We start from the raw sequence: 18,473 nt of genomic DNA, 5'->3' as shown, positions 1-18,473 counted from the left end.
TGAATTGAAGATGAATATTGCAGCTAAATTTAGTTTTGTTATTTTATCCTGTACTGGGCGTTTTCATGTTTATCTTGCTATCCTTTCCTCAAGCTCAGCTTTAAGTCAAAATTTTTCTTTCTGTTTTGTTTTTATCTCTAGGTTCTTCGGGCGCTCAAGTTTTCCCTACAGCCCACCGTGAAGGACGTCTCTCTTAAATGGACCCTTCCTTCTGGTGTGGAGGCCATCGTCCTGTCCAAAGTCCCCACTACCATCTTCCAGGGACAAAGGTCCATTGTCTACGCTCAGCTAAAGGGAAAGGTCTGTGAGCCCGGGGAAGATCGTGTTTTGTGTATTACTTCAGTATGAAGGATGGTGAAAATTATTTCTAAATGGAGATTGGAAATTTGGGTAGGATGAGGTCTGGCGGAATTTAACCTGGGTATATTTCCAGGTCAAATTAGACTCTGCTGGTGGTAGAAAAACATCCCAAACATGTAAGACTCCACACCCTCTATGGAGAGTGGAGAACATATATCTAGAGTAGGCGGGATTTCTGTGATGATGGGTGTGGTTTAAGGTGAGGATTTAATAAACATGCACACAACATATATAGCGAGGCTTTGTAGAGCTTTGGGTGGGATAAAGCCCTCATTTCTAGCTCCACTTTTTACCTGGTAACCAGAACTCATTATTAGCTTCAGCTGTCCACAAGCCTTTATATATGTGAGCTGACTGATGCTCAGGACTCTCTCTCTCTTTCCCCAGGTGGAGAATGAAGCTGAAGGTGAGGTCTCTCTGCAGTACAAGTTTAAAGATGAAGTTGTAAAGAACGACATTCGTTTCCCGCTGAACGTGCAGAGTGCAGAAAGGTCAATATTAAGTATTGAAATATTCTACATCAGCTACAAACATTCTCCATGTTTTTTTTTTAGGGTCACCATCCGCAGACTGTCAGAGCTCTGAAAGTTTCATTCATTGTCTATCTTCTCTCACCCACCATACACAGACTGGCTAGGCTCAGGTCTCCTCATGCATTGTCTATCTTCTCTCACCCACCATCCACAGATTGGCTAGGCTCAGGTCTCCTCATGCATTGTCTGTCTTCTCTCACCCAACATACACAGACTGGCAGAGCTCTGGTCTACTCACGCTTTGTCTATCTTCTTTCAGGCCCACCATCCACAGACTGGCAGCCAAAGCTCTGATCTCTGAGCTGGAACATGGAACAGAGTCACAGTCTGAAGAGGTGAAGAAGAAGATCCTGGAGACCAGCCTGCAGTCTGGTGTTGTCTCTTCTCTCACAGCTTATGTAGCCATCAACAAGGACACCAAGACACGTGTGGAGGGTCCTCCTGTGCGCAGGGACATCCCAGCTCCAGGTATGAAGTTTTCAAATCCTCAGCCCTGCTATACAGGAGGACATAACTGCATGCCCCGCCATGGGGAAGGCTACAAATAGTTACCTCATTATTAGCTGTGACTGACTATGGTAACCATGTCATGGAGTTTTGGGCTGTCAGAAGAAGATAAACTCTGTTCTAACGAATCTGTCCATTTATATAAGTTATTTATACTTTTCTATGGGGACAGACCTTATAACAGGATTATAATTTCAGATACTGTTAATGCCGATACTGACAGTTTATTTATATCAGCCTGGGCGACAACAATGACTTCCCATAGAGGAGAAAAAGAGTGTAGCCACCCAGGGACAAGAAATGTGTTATTTGTCAGGATTACTGGGTAAAATAAAGGGCAAAACATTTAATGAAAAAATTAAACTGAATCCGCCACATCTAGGAACTGGCGAGCTGCAATATATGACATTATTGTTTTTGGGTTTAGATACATGTTAAATTCTTCTGGCCCTGATAATAGCAGTGACATGTCCTGGTGAGAAACCCCCCAGTATTCTGTAGAGGCTGTATAATGGATCTTATCACTTATCATCTCTCTTGTCTTGCAGCATTCATGATGACGCAGTCAATGCCTAGAATTATGGCTTTTGGTGCTTCTCCCATGCCAGGATCCTTGGGAGGAGTGGCTTTCAATTCTGCTCCGATGTCAGGAGCCTTGAGAAAGATGGCCAAATCTCGTAAGTGCCATAATTACCTACTGGTTGTTGCATTTGCTGTGCTGTTACTTTATAAAACCCAAGACCAAAAAAAACATCTTTCTCTTCGAAGAGACACAGAAATTCAGATACTGTCTGGTTATGCTGCCACCTACAGGAGGACTGTAGACTAGCAAACAGAAAATGTATGAGCCAGACTAGGTGGCTGACCAGACCCCTCCCCTGCCCAGAATGCATTTCTTTACCTTCAGTCAAGATTCCTCCACACATCACTTGAACTGGTCTCCATCGGGATCATCCTTTTCTCTGCTTGACATTTAAGTACCATACCCAGACTCCGCTGGACCAGATGTTTGTGGGGCTAGCCTAGAATGTGGCACTGCATTCTGATTGTGGTGCTTTCCAGACAATGTAAAAGTAAAAGTTAGCCATAGAGCCCTTTCCAGGTCCAGAGCCGTGGCATTGACTCAGTGCTTGCCCTGTCTGAAGATTCACTTTGTTGAGTAGGCTTATCAGTTTGAGCACCAGGCGCTACCGCTCCTGGTGCTCCTGGTCCTACCCAGGTGCTTCTCAAATTTTCCACCGCTGACAGTTTTGCTGCAGAAAGGGTCAACACTGAGGGATGGATCGCTGATGTCCTCTATTGTCATGCTTGTTTTGCACTCTACCACCATTCAACATCCTCAGGAGACATTATCTTGCTTTTACTGCTCCTAGCACCATGAGAAACTTCGATCTCTGGTCCGTTCCTACTGCCCACCTACAGTGACCTGGTTGTCTGGGTTTTTGAGTACCTGAGGCCTCACAATTTGGGAGAAGTTGCATCACCACCACATGGTTGCACATATCTGCACATAGACATAAATGGTAAAGTCCCACTGCTTCGGGTGACTCTAGCCCAACACCATTGCCACCACTGTGGTAGACCCCTTCTTACATTGAACATGTGGAATGGATGTCTCAAGCCTTATACTTCAGTTTTGATGGTGTGTTACACGCATCTTAACTTAGGTGTCTTATATCCAAACAGATGCACAGTTCCCTCTGGTAAAGCTGCTGGGATACTAAAGCCATATCCAAATAGCATAGAGTGGAGGGACATTGTTTCTTTTGCCCTACACTTAGTACCATCATCAGGAATTCCATTGGAGGCCAGAGCATGCTACTGTCTCAACACAGGAGGTCTAGGGAAAGGACAGCTAAGTCCCATCATACTCCATCTGTTTCTGCAGTAGGTTTCCCCAGGACCTCATAGCCTGACACCTCAGTCACCCTATAAGGCTCAAAGTCAAAGGTTGGCTAAACCCTCTGATAAGCCTTCTGCATGAAGGTGCACCCCCTCTTCTACTCTCTCAGCCTTTCAGATGCAAAGAGCACCCCTATAGGCTCACAAGCTAATCCTTTCCCCTGGCACTCCTTTCAGCTGCCATGTAAAGCCCTCAGAACCTCCTCTCTCCAGAGGGACCCCCAGACTACTAGGTGGACTGGAACCAGCCTAAACTGTTTCCTACCCAGATAAGGACCGGAAACCTCAGTGTTATTCATGCTCACCTGAGACATCATAAAGCAATGTCTCCTGTGTTTTGCTTAGTATTCTTTCTCAGTATCCCCACTGTGGGACATTCAGAAGACCTCCTGTGAAGAGTCAGCTTTGTGGATCCTTGTAGTTAGCATCTTCCTGAATGACCTATCAACAGCAAGATCCAGCTGGAGATTTCAGCGTTAAAAACAGTCACCTGTTGGACATGCTTCACCTTTTCCCCCCATGCAGAGCTCAGATCAGCACGGCTGGCAAGCTCCATACACAATATGGTATAATAAATGTGCTCACATAGTCCCCCGGCTCCATTCACACCTCGGATTAGTGCTGCACCCACCTGCCAGTCACAGGGAAATCTCTGGTCCCAGACTCCCCATGTGTCTCTCTTGTGACCTAGCAAGGGAAGTCGGAGACCAGAGAGTTCCCTATATCTGGCCAGTGGGTGCAGCACAAGTTGAAGGTTTGAATGAAATTGGTGGCAATGTGAGCAGACCTTCATCATAACATATTTTCATTGGGGTTTGAGTACCAGCCGTGCTGATATCAGGTTTGCATGGGGTAAGGGATTAAATTTGACCGCAGAGGTGTGGGGAAGATTGGAGTTGGCAGGTGAGTGGAGGTGGGTGAGGTGAATTGTGGGCCGGGGACAACATCTTTGGAGGTCGGGGGTGAGGTGAACTTGATGTGGTATTGAGGGACAGTGCATGGAGAGTTAATAGTGTATGGAGGTGAATGTTAGGATCATCAAGTGGCTATAGTGGCAAAGGGTAGCGGCTGACCGGCAGCATTTTGGGCCCATGTGCAGTAGTATAAGGTGGATTGTTCAAATTTTCAGGCACTGTAATTGGGCAATACGAGTGGCGGGGAGTGTGAGGTGGAGGAAGGAGAAAATTTCCCTAGTGACAAAATAAAGCTCAGACTCGGGCAGTATATTATTAAAATATATGTTTAAAAAACAGAATCAAGGGGGGGCGTGGCCGAGCATGGTGGGCTAAGGACGTGCTGAACGGAGCGCTGCGACCCCAGGGCTCCTTTTTAAGGGACTCTCTCACTACCTCTCCTCTCCCGGCGGTGGATGTCAGCACGGCTGCCTCCCTCTACAGCTCCGGAATCCGCCGGTACCCGGGACATTGCCTCGTTTTTTGTCCGAGGCCAGCGATTGGTGCCTTTCTCTGAGGGCCGCACCATGCCACCTAAAGTGTCGGCCAAGCCGAAGGCCGCGGGGGACCTGCTTCACCCGAACCCGCAGGGAGCCGGTAAGCCAGCGATCAAAGCGGCCGGTTCTAAGCAGACGGCCCCCCCTACTTCCACTACCCTCCCACCTGCCATAGAAGCCCCAACCTCTCCTGCTTGCTCCCAAGCCTGCATCCCAGAACCCTTTATCCCAGCAGACTGCCTGGAATCAGACAGAGGGCCAGGCCGGGGGGTCAGGGATCTGCTGCAAGCCTTTAGAGCTGACTTTGACTCCTGGGCAGCCCGACTGGAGGGTGCTCTCGGGAGAGATGGGGGAGCTGCGCCAGCAAGTTGCCAGTAGTGACAACAGGGTTTCCGCATTGTCTGTCACGGTTTCCACCCACAACGCCTGCATAGATGCATTGGAGGCTACCCAAGCTGCACATAGATCTCATCTACAGCAACTGCAACTCCGCGTGGAAGACGGGGAAAACCGCAGCCGCAGGAATAATATACGACTCAGGGGGATCCCTGAAGCTACCCAAGGCCCGCATCTCCATGCCACCGTTACTGCTATACTTAATTCGGTGCTAGGGAAACCCCCCACTGAGCCTATTGAACTTGATCGAGTACACCGAGTTGCTGGAGCGGGTGTGGATCGCCAGAACTTGAGTGTGGGGGGTGGGTGAGCGGGGTGGGGGGTGTCTGACCTTTGCAGAGAGACCACTGCTTCCATACAGAGAGCAAGGGTCCTTCTTCTTTTTTGCACCTTTAATGTATTTAGCTAACTTCAACTGAAAATTAATTTGGGTTTCTTACCTGGCAATGACACAACTTCCTGTTGTAGACTAAGCCACTGCCTCTCAGCAGCAGCATTGTCAGCCTGCCACGTGCGCTCCATTAGTTGGCTTTGGCCATTGAGCTCACATGACAACGTGGCTGCGATCTGAGATGCAGTGGCTTAGTGTTGTCAGCCTGGAACAGGAAGTGCTGTTACTGGCAGGATCTCCAGTTGAGAAAGTTTGCAACAGATTCACAAAAACGTTTTGCTTCCAGAAACTGTACACAGTGAGCCGTGATGCCGAACATGCTGAAAAATAGAATTTGGGTTTACATGTATGTTATGGGATTTTCCTTCTTGATGTTTATGACATTTTTTTCTTTTATGTGCAGATGGACCACTGCGAATGAAAATGGCATCAGCAGGTATGTGATTGTACACTCTGCGGGGCCAGTCATATTATTATTAATATTATTATTATTCAGGATTTATATGGCGCCAACAGTTTGTGCAGCGCTTTACAGTACAAGGAAGACATTACAATACAAATCAAGACAAGATGGTAAGGAGGGCCCTGCCCCTGAGGGCCTACAATCTAAAAGGGAGGGGCCAGTGATACATGAGGAGGGAGCTGTGTGGGGATGAATTGTTTGAGAATGTGATGGTTCAGTGGTCAGGTTGAGGCAGTCAGAGTGGGAGATAGACTGACAGGTTGGGGTAAAGAGATCCACAGAATGGGGGAGACTCTAGAGAAGTCCTGGAGGAGAGCATGGGAGGAGTTGACAAAGGAGCTAGAGAGCAGGAGGTCTTGGGAAGAGCGGAGGGGACGGATTAGGGTGATACTTTGAGACAAGGTTTGAGATATAGCCGGGGGCGGAGTTGTGGATAGCTTTGTAAGTGGTTGTTAATATTTTGAATGTTATCCTTTGGGCTATTGGAAGCCAGTGGAGGGATTGACAGAGGGGGGTGGGGGATAGAAACCAGCGGAGGGATTGGCAGAGGGGGGTTGCAGACACTGAGCGGTTGCTTAGGTGGATAAGTCTGGCAGCAGCATTCATGATAGACGGGAGGGGGGAGGAGCCTGTGTAGAGGTCGGCCAATGAGGAGGGAGTTACAGTAGTCAAGACGAGATATAACAAGGGAGTGTATGAGTAGTTTCGCGGTTTCATTGGTGAGGAAGGGGCGTATTTTGGAGATGTTACGTAGGTGAAGGCGGCAGGATTTGGATAGTGATTGGATGTGGGGAAGAAAGGTGAGGTCCGAGTCCAGGATGGCACCCTGGCATGGGGGGAGGGTTGGATGGTTGTGTTATCAATCATGATCGAAAAGTTGGGGGAGGGTGCGGGCGGGGGGGGCTAGGGAATACCATGAGCTCAGTTTTTGATAGCTTGAGCTATAAGAAATGTTGTTAAGAAATATGTTCTTGAAGATGGCACCGTCGATCAGTGGCGTGTTATGTTCTGTACCTAAAAGCCTTTGTCACTTGACTTTTAAAAATAACTGCATGGGTAAAAGTCCAGAGGCTGATTCTCATTTTTAAATTGAACTTGTGCCTTCCAATGCAGGAAAAAGCAACAAGTTAATTCAAAGTATATCTAGCGCCATTTTGTTTTAGTTTTGGATAGAGTGGGAGATGAGCAGGAAACCCTCTGTCAGGTTTTTATTACGTGTATGGAGTGAAAGGAAGAGAATGCGGAGTCATAAAAAGGGTTTATGAAGAATTGACAGCCAACACATTTCGGTGGTTTTGCACAGATTCCCCTTCATCAGGTCTTAGATTAATTGTATAAGAGGTAACATGACGGGTGGTGAATGGAAGGCTTTAATTCTTCATAAGCTGTAGTTAGAATCTCGCTCAGCTACACTGACTGACACCCAGACAACTTAGCTGAATTATCTTCTAACTACAGCTTACAGCATTGAAGGGAATCTGGGCACAACCCCCAAACTGTGTTGGATTTCCCCTCTTGATAGACCCGGTTATTGTGACCAATAGAAATGATATATATCTGGACCAATCCTTACTTGTTGGCTCCACCGGGCAACAGAGAGCTGCCACACTATAGCAATCATGTGATCTCTTTAGTATCTCCACCAAGCTTGGAGTCCAGTCATTGCTGGCTGTGTCTCCTCTTGGATCCCCCCCCCCCTTCCACCCCTCTTTCTATTTGTCCTTTGAGCAGTGTAACCGAGAAAGTGTTGGAAAACCCAAAATGTTACCATTTTCAGTGAAATAATCGCTGAGAGGAAATCTATGAATAGGGACACCGCGACGACCATCTAAGAGGGGAATTCCCCGTACTTCCACTTACTTTGGACAGATTTCCTGCTGAGTCTAAAAACAAAAACAAAGAAAGACCTATGAACGCTCGGGGTCAGGAGTCCACGGTCTTCCTAAACTATTTATAGCTGTCACGTACCTGGTTGGAGACTGAATGCGTGAGGAGGCCTCCCTTGCACCTCGTGTCCCGAGGACTCTGAGTTTGGGGACAGAGTCCAAGTAGACAGCGAGCGGCACGGGTGCCAGTGGTGATAACACCGTGCAAGCTGAAGTCCAAGGGCTTTCATAGGCGAAATCCAAGTAAACGAGCCAAGATCAAAACCAATCGAGAAATAACGGTACAGAGGGGTCAGGCAGAAGCAAAGTCCAGTAAGCAAATCCGAGGCCGGAGGCAGGCAGCAGGCCAGAATCGTCAAGATCCGGGTTACAGCAAATCAAGAAGGAGATAACAGGAACACAGGAGAGCTGAAGATAATCCAGCAATATGGTGGTGCTCAGGCTGGGTTTATATAGGAGAAGTGATTAGGGTGATGTGTCACTTCCTGTGCGCCGTTTGGCACGCTTTTACGTGTTTCCCAATAGTACGGGAAAGCGCGCTTGGCGCATGCGCAGTTACAGGGGATCGCTTACAATACCCAAAGCAATTACTGTTTAGGACTACAACAGACCTCACGGCATATAACAATTGAATTATTCCCAATACAGCAAACTTGCAGCAATAGTAGATCCCTACTGAACCCAATCACTCCCTTCCCCACAATAAATCACAATGACATTTTATTACCAAACCAAACCCCTTACTTTCTAAAAGATTTCCCCGGGTACATTGCCCCCTGTAAAAGAAATACCCCACCGCATAGAACCACAAATGTTGGAACTTCTTTTAATAGACCATATTGGGAAATTGACAAATAATAAATAGGGGTGTTCACCCTTCTGTATACTATAAAAAACCTTTTATTTCCTTCCTTTCCTTCACTCACCTGCCACTGCATTCACCTGCTGGGGCAAAGACTTAAAGCCCCGGGGTGAGCTTGACCTACACAGTGTTCGAATACACATTGTGTCTATTGCATCAACTACTGCAGTATACATTTTTGGTCACTAGATGGCAGTGTTCTGTTATATCCATGGTATACTGTACATGTTGTATTGTAATAGGCTAGAGCAGTGGTTCTCAACCTTTCTAGGGCCGGGACCCCTTGGTAACATTTGCCAAGTTGTGGTGACCCCCAACGGTAAAATTTAGGGATGACGCGGCTGCTGCAGCGACATCTGGCGGCGTGGCGGGAGGACTGACACTGCTGCCCTAGGAGAGGGCTGAGGAGGACTCTCACCTTATTATTGTTTGTTTATTTTTTATAATTTTCTTATTTTTTAATAATTTGTTTCTTATTTCTTTTTAATCGCTTTTTTATTTTTTTAATTCTTTTATTTCTATTTCTTTAATAATTTTTTTATCTATTTTTTTTCCACTTAACTTTATTGCTATCACACAGGAGGTAACAAGCCCCTATGTAATAGCAATTGGAGGTGACAGGTTCTCTTTATTGACCCTGCCACCTCCAATACAGGAGTCCTAGCACAGCACTGACTGCTCTCCCCTCTCACTGTGCACACGGAGCGGCAGGTTTACTTTTAACCCTGTCAGAAAAAAAAAGAGCAGAGAAAGCGCCTCTCTCCTGGGCGGCCGGAAGCCGCTAGGCGACCCCTGGCAAATCGTCATTCGACCCCCGAGTGGGTCCCGACCCACAGGTTGAGAACCACTCGGGTAGAGAATAAAGCTGTGGCTTCCTTCCTGTTGCCAAGCCATGTGCAGCATGCATATCAGACTGTGTGCTTGTGTTTCTCCGTGAGGCTGTGCAAGAAGTTCCAACACACAGGGATTTTTGTCTTTGCTCCAGCAGGTAAATGAAGAGTAGATGGTTTGGAATTGGGGGGTAGGTAACCAAGTCATCTTGCAGGTTTGCTCTGCATAGACAAAGCACAGGTTCACTCTTAAGGGTTTGGGTTCAGACATCAAAGTCTCTTTGTAGACAATGTCATTATGCATGGCCTGGAATCACCCCTGATTTTAAATGAAACCTAAGATAAGGGAAATACGGGGTTCCTGACCACTCAGAACGTATCCACGCCACTACAGACTCCTCCACCAAGTATTGCTTGTGGTGAATTACGGTTGAAGTAATAACGCTTGAATAAAGTTTAACCACTTGAAGACCAGGTGTTTAGACCCCCTTCCTGGCCAGGCCATTTTTCAGTATTCAGCGCTGCAGTACTTTGACTGACATTTATTCCGTCATGCAGCGCTGTACTGAAATGAATTTTATACCATTTTTTTGGGACAGATAGAGCTTTCTTTTGGTGGTATTTAATCACCACTGGGATTTTTATTTTTTACTATATTAGGGAAACAATACCGAAAATTTAGGAAAAAAAACAGTTTTCCTTATATTATGTTAATGAAACAGTGCAAATAAATTATCTTTCTTCATGTATAGGTGGGCACAGTAAGCGGCTCGTGCGCGCGCGGGGGGCGCGCCTGAGCGGGGGGCGGGGCAGGACGTACTAGCACGCCCGCTTACATCCAAGAAGGTCCCGGCAGGCCGTGTAAGTACAACGGCTGGCCGGGAGGCAGTTAAAGAGCCCCTGTCCTCATACTATTTATATCATCACCAGTCTTCCATTAAGATTACAGGTCACATGACCTTGTTTTATGTATTTCATCTCCCTGTAATTATCGATGATATTAATCCTATTTTCTGTGTGGTTTATCCTGTAATCTCGGCAGCTGTTCCACAGAGATGCAGACTAGGCTGCCTGTTAGACATATAACCACTAGAGAGAGAACCTATCTTTATGTGAAATGCAGAGATGGAAATGTAGAACTATGATCTCTACGTCACTGATAAATCCTAAATAGTTTACATAGAGGTGGAGTCGCTAATCTTCAGCCGTCTTTCTTTTTACCTTTTAGTACCAATAAGTACTACTGATCTAAATTTCGAAATCGAAGAGTCTACCGACCTGCTCATGGGAATGGACGGTAAGAGCAGTCAGGTTTCTTTTCAAAATAATAATAATAACACTTCCCTCCCATCCTGTTACTCATGCCTGAGGTCTTCTCTCTTTTGAAGTGCTACAGAAGGAGTTTTTTGCATGTATGGCACACATGGTGAGCGCTGTAAGGATGCCGTCCACTCGCAATATTTTCTGTTTAAGGGCTCGTCAGCCCACTTTTATTCAAACAACAGTTCATACATCCATCTTGGATACCCTCGCAGGGGTTGTTCAGCATAACCTCCATGCAATACTAACAACATAACACAAGTTTAGCCTCCTGGCTTCCACTTTAAACATTAGCACTTCTGACCCACAGGTCCTCTTTGAAGTGCTGTCCCACACTTGTACTGGCGGCCCCTCAGACTCACGGCTCTCCTAGCCTCACCAGTTCTCTCCCAGACTCCAGCACACACACCACCTGACCACTTTAAATTCTGGGGAATTCTTCCTGACCCCTGAACACTGTCCATTCCTATCCCAGCAGAAGCTCACCGGACTCCTATCTAAATTTTGGGGGAGTCTTCCTGACCCCTGAACACGGTGTGTTCCTATTTCCCACCAGGACCTACCGTATTTCCTGGCGTATAAGGCGACTGGGCGTATAAGACGACTCCCTACTTTTTGTGTTTAAAATATAGGTTTTGGGCTATACTTGTATAAGGCGAGTATAGCCCAAAATAATGTTTAAATGCACGCACTAACCTCCATGGCGGTATTCCCGAGTGTGGCTCGGGGTTAATTTTCAGTACCATATGCGGTAACCCCCGAGCCACACTCGGGATTACAGTCAATTACCTTGTCCACGATCCCCGCTGTGTCCTCCATCTTCCGGGTTCCGTCCTTCGTCTACATACAGTATAACGCCCCGAGCCAATCAAGGCAGGCTTTGTATTCAGTAATACAGGCTTTGTATTCATTAATACAAAGCCTGCCGTGATTGGCTCAGCGCGGTATACTGTATGTAGCCGAAGCCACATACAGTATCGCACATCCATACCCGGCGTAAAGGACGACCCCCAATTTTCGGGGGATGTTTTTAAGTCTAAAAACTCATCTTATACGCCGGCAAATACGGTCATTCCCCTAGCCAGCATCCTTTCCTTAAGGGCTGTGCACACCTGTGCAATCATCGGGTGCTTGCCACTGCTAAACGGCAGAACTCAGACAAACCCTTGCTTCCTTACACCTCTCAGCCCCTCTGGCTGAGAGTCCTGGGAGATCATAACACCCAATTCTACAGGGGGATTGCCACACAATACCACCATATATATACACTATATTACCAAAAGTATTGGGACGCCCCTCCAATTAATTGGATTCAGGTGTTCCGTGAGATTTCCTGGCTACTAAATATTCCGCGGTCACCTGTTACTGGTATTATAACAAAGTGGAAGCAACCGGGAACAACAGCAACTCAGCCAGGAAGTGGGAGGCCACGTCACATGACAGAGCGGGGTCAGCGCATGGTGAAGCGCACAGTGCGCAGAAGTCGCCAACTGTCTGCAGAGTCAATAGCTACAGACTTCCAAACTTCGTGTGGCCTTCAGATTGGCACAACAACAGTGCGTAGAGAGCTTCATGGAATGGGTTTCCATGGCCGAGCAGCTGCATCCAAGCCGCACATCACCAAGTGCAATGCAAAGCGTGGGATGCTGTGGTGTAAAGCGCGCCGCCACTGGACTCTAGAGAAGTGGAGGCGTGTTCTCTGGAGTGACCAATCGTACACAGGAAAAGGAGAGGAGAGGGCTAAGCTCCTCATTGTTCTGCTGCTCTTTACTGTCCAGTCACACACTGTGTTGCTTCAAAGCAGTGTAGTTTGCTGGAGTACATTCAGGCCCGGATTCCCCACAAGGCCACCGAGGCCCGACCTCGGGGCGGCAGGGCGCAGAGGGGCGGCGGTGGTGTCCTTGTGGGGAAGTTACAGGCGCCGAGCGGTAAGTTGCCCTCTCTACATTTAGTCCTGCTTTGTACAAGCAGGACTAAATGTAGAGTGAGGAAGCCGATTGTTCGTTTACATGTGAACTCGGCGATGTCGCCGAGATCACATGTAAAAAGTGTGCAGCCTCCCCCCTGCACTTACCTCTCTCCTCTGGTTCCGTCCTCCGGGCTCTGCCGCCGAGTCTCTCCTCACTGCAGTGAGCAGAGCGGCAGGGTTCAAAGTAAACTTGCCGCTCTGTGTAGACAGTGAGAGGGGAGAGCTGTGCTATGCTGTGCTGTGCTGTGCTGTGCTCTTCCTCTCTCACCTGTCGCAGGAGTTCCAGCACAGTGCTGTGCTAGAACTCCTGTATTGGGGGTGACAGGGTCAATAAAGAGAACCTGTCACCTCCATTTGCTAACACACAGGGGATTGTTTTCTCCTGTGTGATAGCAATAAAGTTAGGTGACATTTTTTTTTAATTGATTAAATAAATAACAATTAAAAAAAAAGTATATGAAATAATGAAATAAAAAGGTGATTAAAAAGTAAAAAAATAATAAGAAACAAATTATTAAAAAATAATTTATAAAAAATAAACAATAATAAGATAAAACAATGATAAAAAAGGAAATAAGATAAATAAAAATCTAAAAAAAATTTAATTGATTTAAAAAAGTTAAATAAAAATTGCAAAAAATAAGAAATAATTAAATAAAAAAATAAAAAGTGATATAAAAAAGTTTAAAAAAATAAAGAAACAGTAAAAAAAATTAAAACTAACCCTGCCGCCCTGCCATCTGGTTGCCATTCTCAATTGATGGGAAGAGGGGGGGCGTATTGCGGAACCTGGCCTTGGGGCGGCAGGGAGAGTAAGTCTGGCCCTGAGTACATTATATACTGTATATGTGTATGTATGTATGTATGTGTGTGTATATATAGAGAGATAGATCGTTAGATCTATCTCTCTATATATAACTTACTGAACACCTTGCTAGTACGGGGTTGGACTCCATTTTGACTTTTCTTTAGATCTGCGTTAATTCTTTGTGACATAGATTCAACAAGGTGCTGGAAACATTCCTTAGAGAGTTTGGTCCACATTGATATGATAGCATCACGCAGTAGCCATGATGCAAATCTCCCGTTCCCCCATATACCAAAGGTGCTCTATTGCATTGAGATCTGGTGACTGTGGAGGCCATTCGAGCACGATTAACTCATTATCACGTTCAAGAAACAAGTTTGAGATGACTGTAGCTACGTGACATGGCGCATTATCCTGCTGGAAGTAACCATCAGAAGATGGGTGCACTGTAGTCATAAAGGGATGGACATGGTCAGCGACAATACTCAGGTGGGCTGTGGCATTTAAACAATGGCCAATTGGTACTAAGGGGCCTAAAATGTGTCCAGAAAATATCCCCCTCACCATTACACCACCACCAGCCTGAACCATTGATACAAGGCAGGATGGATCCATGATTTCATGTTTACGCCAAATTCTGACCCAACCATCCGAATGTTGCAGCAGAAGTTGAAACTCAAAACAGACCAGGCAACGTCTTTTCCAACCTTTTGTTGTCCAATTTTGGTGAGCCTGTGTGAATTGTAGCCTCAGTTTGCTGTTCGTAGCTGACAGGAGTGGCCCCTGGTGTGGTCTTCTGCTGCCCATGTGCTGCAAATTTGGACAGAGATTGTATTCTGCAGACCTCGGATGTAACAAGTGATTACTTGAGTTACTGTTGCCTTTGTATCAGCTTGAACCAGTCTGGCCATTCTCCTCTGACCTCTGACCTCAAACAAGGCATTTTCACCCAGAGAACTGCTTGGCTCGCTGGATTTTTTCTCTTTTTCGGATCATTCTCTGTAAACCCGAGAGATGGTTGTGTGTGAAAATCCCAGCAGATCAGCAGTTTCTGAAATACTCAGACCAGCTCGTCTGGCACCAACAACCATGCCACGTTTACAGTCACTTAAAGGAGAAGTATGAGGGGAGTGCTTTTCACTCACCTCATAGTTCTAGCCGACCTGTGACAATGAGACTGTCACAGGTCGGCTCAGTAGATCGAGAGGTGAGCGAACACATACCGGCGTTCGCTCACCTCTCGATCCTGTCACGGCTCTCTGCCGTGACAGGGGAGGGGCTGGATTCCCCCCTCCCCGCTCCGATCCGCCAGCGCTGACTGGCGGAACGGACGGGGGAGGGGGCGGGTACAGCTGGCTCTGCCTCTAGATAGGCAGAGCCAGCTGTCAGTCACGCAGCTGGGCGGATCCCGGCATAATTGTCGGGATCCGCTTCAGCTGCGGCGTCTCAGTATACCGCGAGCTGTAGCTCCCTATATACTGAGCTTAGGGTGACGGGAGGACGCTAGTTTGTGTCCTCCCGTTACCCCAAGGAGAACTAAGGGGGAAAAGCCCTAACCCCATAGTTCTCCTTTTAAATCCCCTTTCTTCCCCATTCTGATGCTTGTTTGAAGTTTAACAGATCATCTTGGCCACGTCTAAATGCTTAATTGCTGTTGAGTTGCTGCCATGTGATTGGCTGATTAGATATTTGTGTGAACGAGCAGGTGAGCAGGTGTACCTAATGAAGTAGCCAGTGAGTGTATATTATATTTATTTTAACTGTTTGGAGTTCCAGCGATCAATTTTTACATACTGTCAGGGAGCAGATTCACTTTACCAATATACAGTGTGATGTGTGTGATCCACCTCACCAGTTTTATGAAATATATATTTGTTATCTTACATTTTACATCAGGTATTATAATATTTTTACTGTTAATTTTAGACTCATTTTCACCACCACCACCCCCACCACCTGCTCCCTTAGTGGAGACCCCCGCTCTCTTGAAGCTGATCTCCCTGCAGAATGCGGACGGATCCTGGAAACTGACTCCTGAATTTTCTGCTGTTCTTGGAATATCCGAGACCGACATAAAGGCCAAAAACCCCAACCAGGTATAGTGTTGTGCCTTGTTGCCTGTTATTATTATTATACGGGATTTATAGAGCGCCAACAATTTGCACAGCGGTTTACAATCGCGGTTTAGCGTTACAATCACAATACAATTCAAGACAAGACGGTAAGGAGGGCCCTGCCCCTGAGGGCTTACAATCTAAAATTCTGTTCCCTGGTGATGCTTGGTCCGAGAGTTGTACAGGAATCCAGAACCCAGAATTATAGAGATAAGTAACATTTCAGGTCCTGTATAATAAACTCGTCCTTCCCTCCTCTACAGAACGTAGAGGTGTCGGTGTGGGTGACGGTCCTGGCGGTAATTTGGCTTCACGCCACCAGTCTGGATGAGAGAGAGGAGTGGGAGCTGCTGGAAGGGAAGGCCGTCTCCTGGTTCAGGGCCAGAGCAGGTAAGTCATCAGAGAAAGGGCTGAGCACAAACTGCAGTACCCCCACAGACTTGTCCTGCTTAGTTAGTAATAATACTGTAAGTGTTTATTCCCTACTTAATGGCTTCTGTTTCTTCAATCACCACGAAGGCCGGGAGCACGCATTTTTAATAGTGCAGACATGACACCAAAATCACCTACAATTCATTGCTAAGAGAAGGGAATTTGGAACAAATGGTTCCCTATGGAGAGCAATACACAAGTATCATGTATGATACTCTTTTCAGTAGAAAGGAAGTTTATTGGACCTTCACATTGGAGACCAGAATTCCTGGAGGGATGAACTTTGAATGAGAGGTTAGTCTTTGCTGTGAATAGGCGTCTTTTTTGGGAATCCAGAAGGTTAATGACACTCACAACATAAAAGGAATTTTTTTAAAGTAAGCATTGATTTGTATTATCAACAACAACTAGGGATGCACCGATACCAGTTTTTCGGCATCGAGCACGAGTACCGATATATTTTTTTCCCAGTACTCGCCGATGCCAATTACAGATACCGGAAGTCCCCATAAGGCCTCATTCACACTGTAATCGGCCGGCACGTACAGCTCCGTGCTGCGTGCACGGCCGTAGCGGGCCGCTCCCGGGAAGGACAGGTGCTGCGTGTGATTAGTACGCAGCCCGCGTCCTTCTCTATGGGACTACGCGGCTGCACGTCCTCCTACTCTCACACGCCCTGCACGTCCGTACGGGTGCGGGTGAGCGTACTCGTGCGCTGACAGGATGGATCCTGTCTGCGTCCGAGCCAGGAAACACGCACCCCTAAAGGCCAGCGTAGGGCAGCGTGCGGCCGCGTAGTCCCATAAAGAAGGATGGGGGCTGCGTACTAATCACACGCAAGCCCTGTCCTTCCCGGGAGCTGCCCGATACGGCCGTGCACGCAGCACAGAGCTGTACGTGCCGGCCGATTCCAGTGTGAATGAGGCCTAAGGAAGCTGGGCAGCGTGTAATCACACACCGCCTGGCTTCCTGATTGGCCGGGAAGCCAGCTCAATGCTCCCTGGTGACGAGGGAGCATGGAGCCGGCTTCCCGGCCAATCAGGAAGCCAGGCGGCGTGTCATGACTCGCCGCCCGGCTTCCTGATAACAGAAGTTCCGGTATCGGAATAAGCATCAGGAGCATTTGGGCGAGTACGAGTACCGATACTAGCATCGGTATTGGTGCATCCCTAACAACTATAGTATGCAGAGTCCATTGCCTCATAGCTGGATCGTGGAACCGGTGCTGGTCTATGGGGGGGGGGTCTATGTTTAATGCTAAACAATCAGATTGTGAATTCATCACTCGGTACACGGCGCCCGGGAATAGATCAAAGTGACATTTATTGTGTCCTCAGGTTCCTCTCTGGGTGAGTTTGTCAGAGCCGGGAATGAGCTGCTGAAATCCTCCGTGAACCCCAAAGTGTTCGGCCTGTAAGGGGAGACCTCCGGAGGAACCAAGATGGCAAAAGTCTTTTCCCGATGGATTCCGGAATGTTCCTGGAATGTCGCTGCTTCTCTTTTTTTGCTTAACCAGCATTGTGCCTTTTGTACTGCGCTCCTCTATATGAGAGCCAAACCAAAGTTAGATGTCCTGAGTTTACTACTCAGGGAATAATAACTGTTTGCACTGTTTATATGTCATTGTTCTTTTCTACTCTGTGTAGTTTGCAATGTTCAGAGTCAGAGAGAAATACTTTTTGTTTTGGTAATGTTTAAAATAATAAACAATTTTGTGTCTACATTATCTGTAGGTGGGGCTCCTCTTTTAACTGAAATATCCAGGTACCGCTGACCTCTCAGTGTAGTAATGGAGGTCCAGGTCTTCCATGTTCCTCAGTCTTCCTATCAATCAGAGATGTGTCCTTGTCCTGCTGAGTGAAATCTTCCAGATATAACACTGCTCATAGAGAGCCTGTATACCTGTATGGGTGAGGTGCCATTCCAGATTGTACCCGCAGTGGGCGCTGAGAGTGAAACGTGAAATTACTCCTCCCAGTGTCAGTATAAATATTAACATAATTGTGATGTACGGGGGGTCTTCTTTCTCTTGTTCATCTGGCGATGGTGGGCAACCTCCAATACTGCAGAAAGCGGTACTCACATGACATCAGCTCTCTCTGCAGTATTGTACTGTGAGCTCATGGCCTTCCTTAGGGCGTGTTCCCATGGCAGCCTAAGCTTACAGGAAGTGAATGAAATGAGCACAAATTAAAGTGAAAGTAACTTACCTTAGACTACAACTTTCAGGCAGTTCCCCTAGGGGCCACG

The 18,473-nt window shown here is 46.9% G+C and overlaps 1 protein-coding gene across 1 annotated transcript in view; it reads left to right on the top strand.

The window, feature by feature from the left end:
* Positions 1-17,665, top strand: part of LOC108799018 (von Willebrand factor A domain-containing protein 5A-like) — an 18,516-nt gene extending 851 nt beyond the window's left edge. Inside the window, exons 3-13 of the mRNA XM_018570829.1 lie at positions 142-300; positions 748-851; positions 1,153-1,361; positions 1,949-2,077; positions 4,700-4,872; positions 4,958-5,450; positions 5,943-5,975; positions 10,809-10,877; positions 15,604-15,773; positions 16,055-16,181; positions 17,561-17,665. Of these exons, the coding sequence (XP_018426331.1) occupies positions 142-300; positions 748-851; positions 1,153-1,361; positions 1,949-2,077; positions 4,700-4,872; positions 4,958-5,450; positions 5,943-5,975; positions 10,809-10,877; positions 15,604-15,773; positions 16,055-16,181; positions 17,561-17,640 (1,746 nt within the window). The 3' untranslated portion in view covers positions 17,641-17,665. The remainder of the gene's footprint in view (positions 1-141; positions 301-747; positions 852-1,152; positions 1,362-1,948; positions 2,078-4,699; positions 4,873-4,957; positions 5,451-5,942; positions 5,976-10,808; positions 10,878-15,603; positions 15,774-16,054; positions 16,182-17,560) is intronic.
* The last annotated feature ends 808 nt before the right edge of the window (positions 17,666-18,473 follow it).

The sequence above is a fragment of the Nanorana parkeri genome, unplaced genomic scaffold, assembly GCF_000935625.1.
Source record: "Nanorana parkeri isolate BGI_ZX_2015 unplaced genomic scaffold, ASM93562v1 scaffold1605, whole genome shotgun sequence".
In the NCBI taxonomy this organism is placed as follows: Eukaryota; Metazoa; Chordata; class Amphibia; order Anura; family Dicroglossidae; genus Nanorana; species Nanorana parkeri.
Note: the sequence above shows the minus strand (reverse complement) of the source record. Positions and strands in the feature narration are given on the sequence as shown.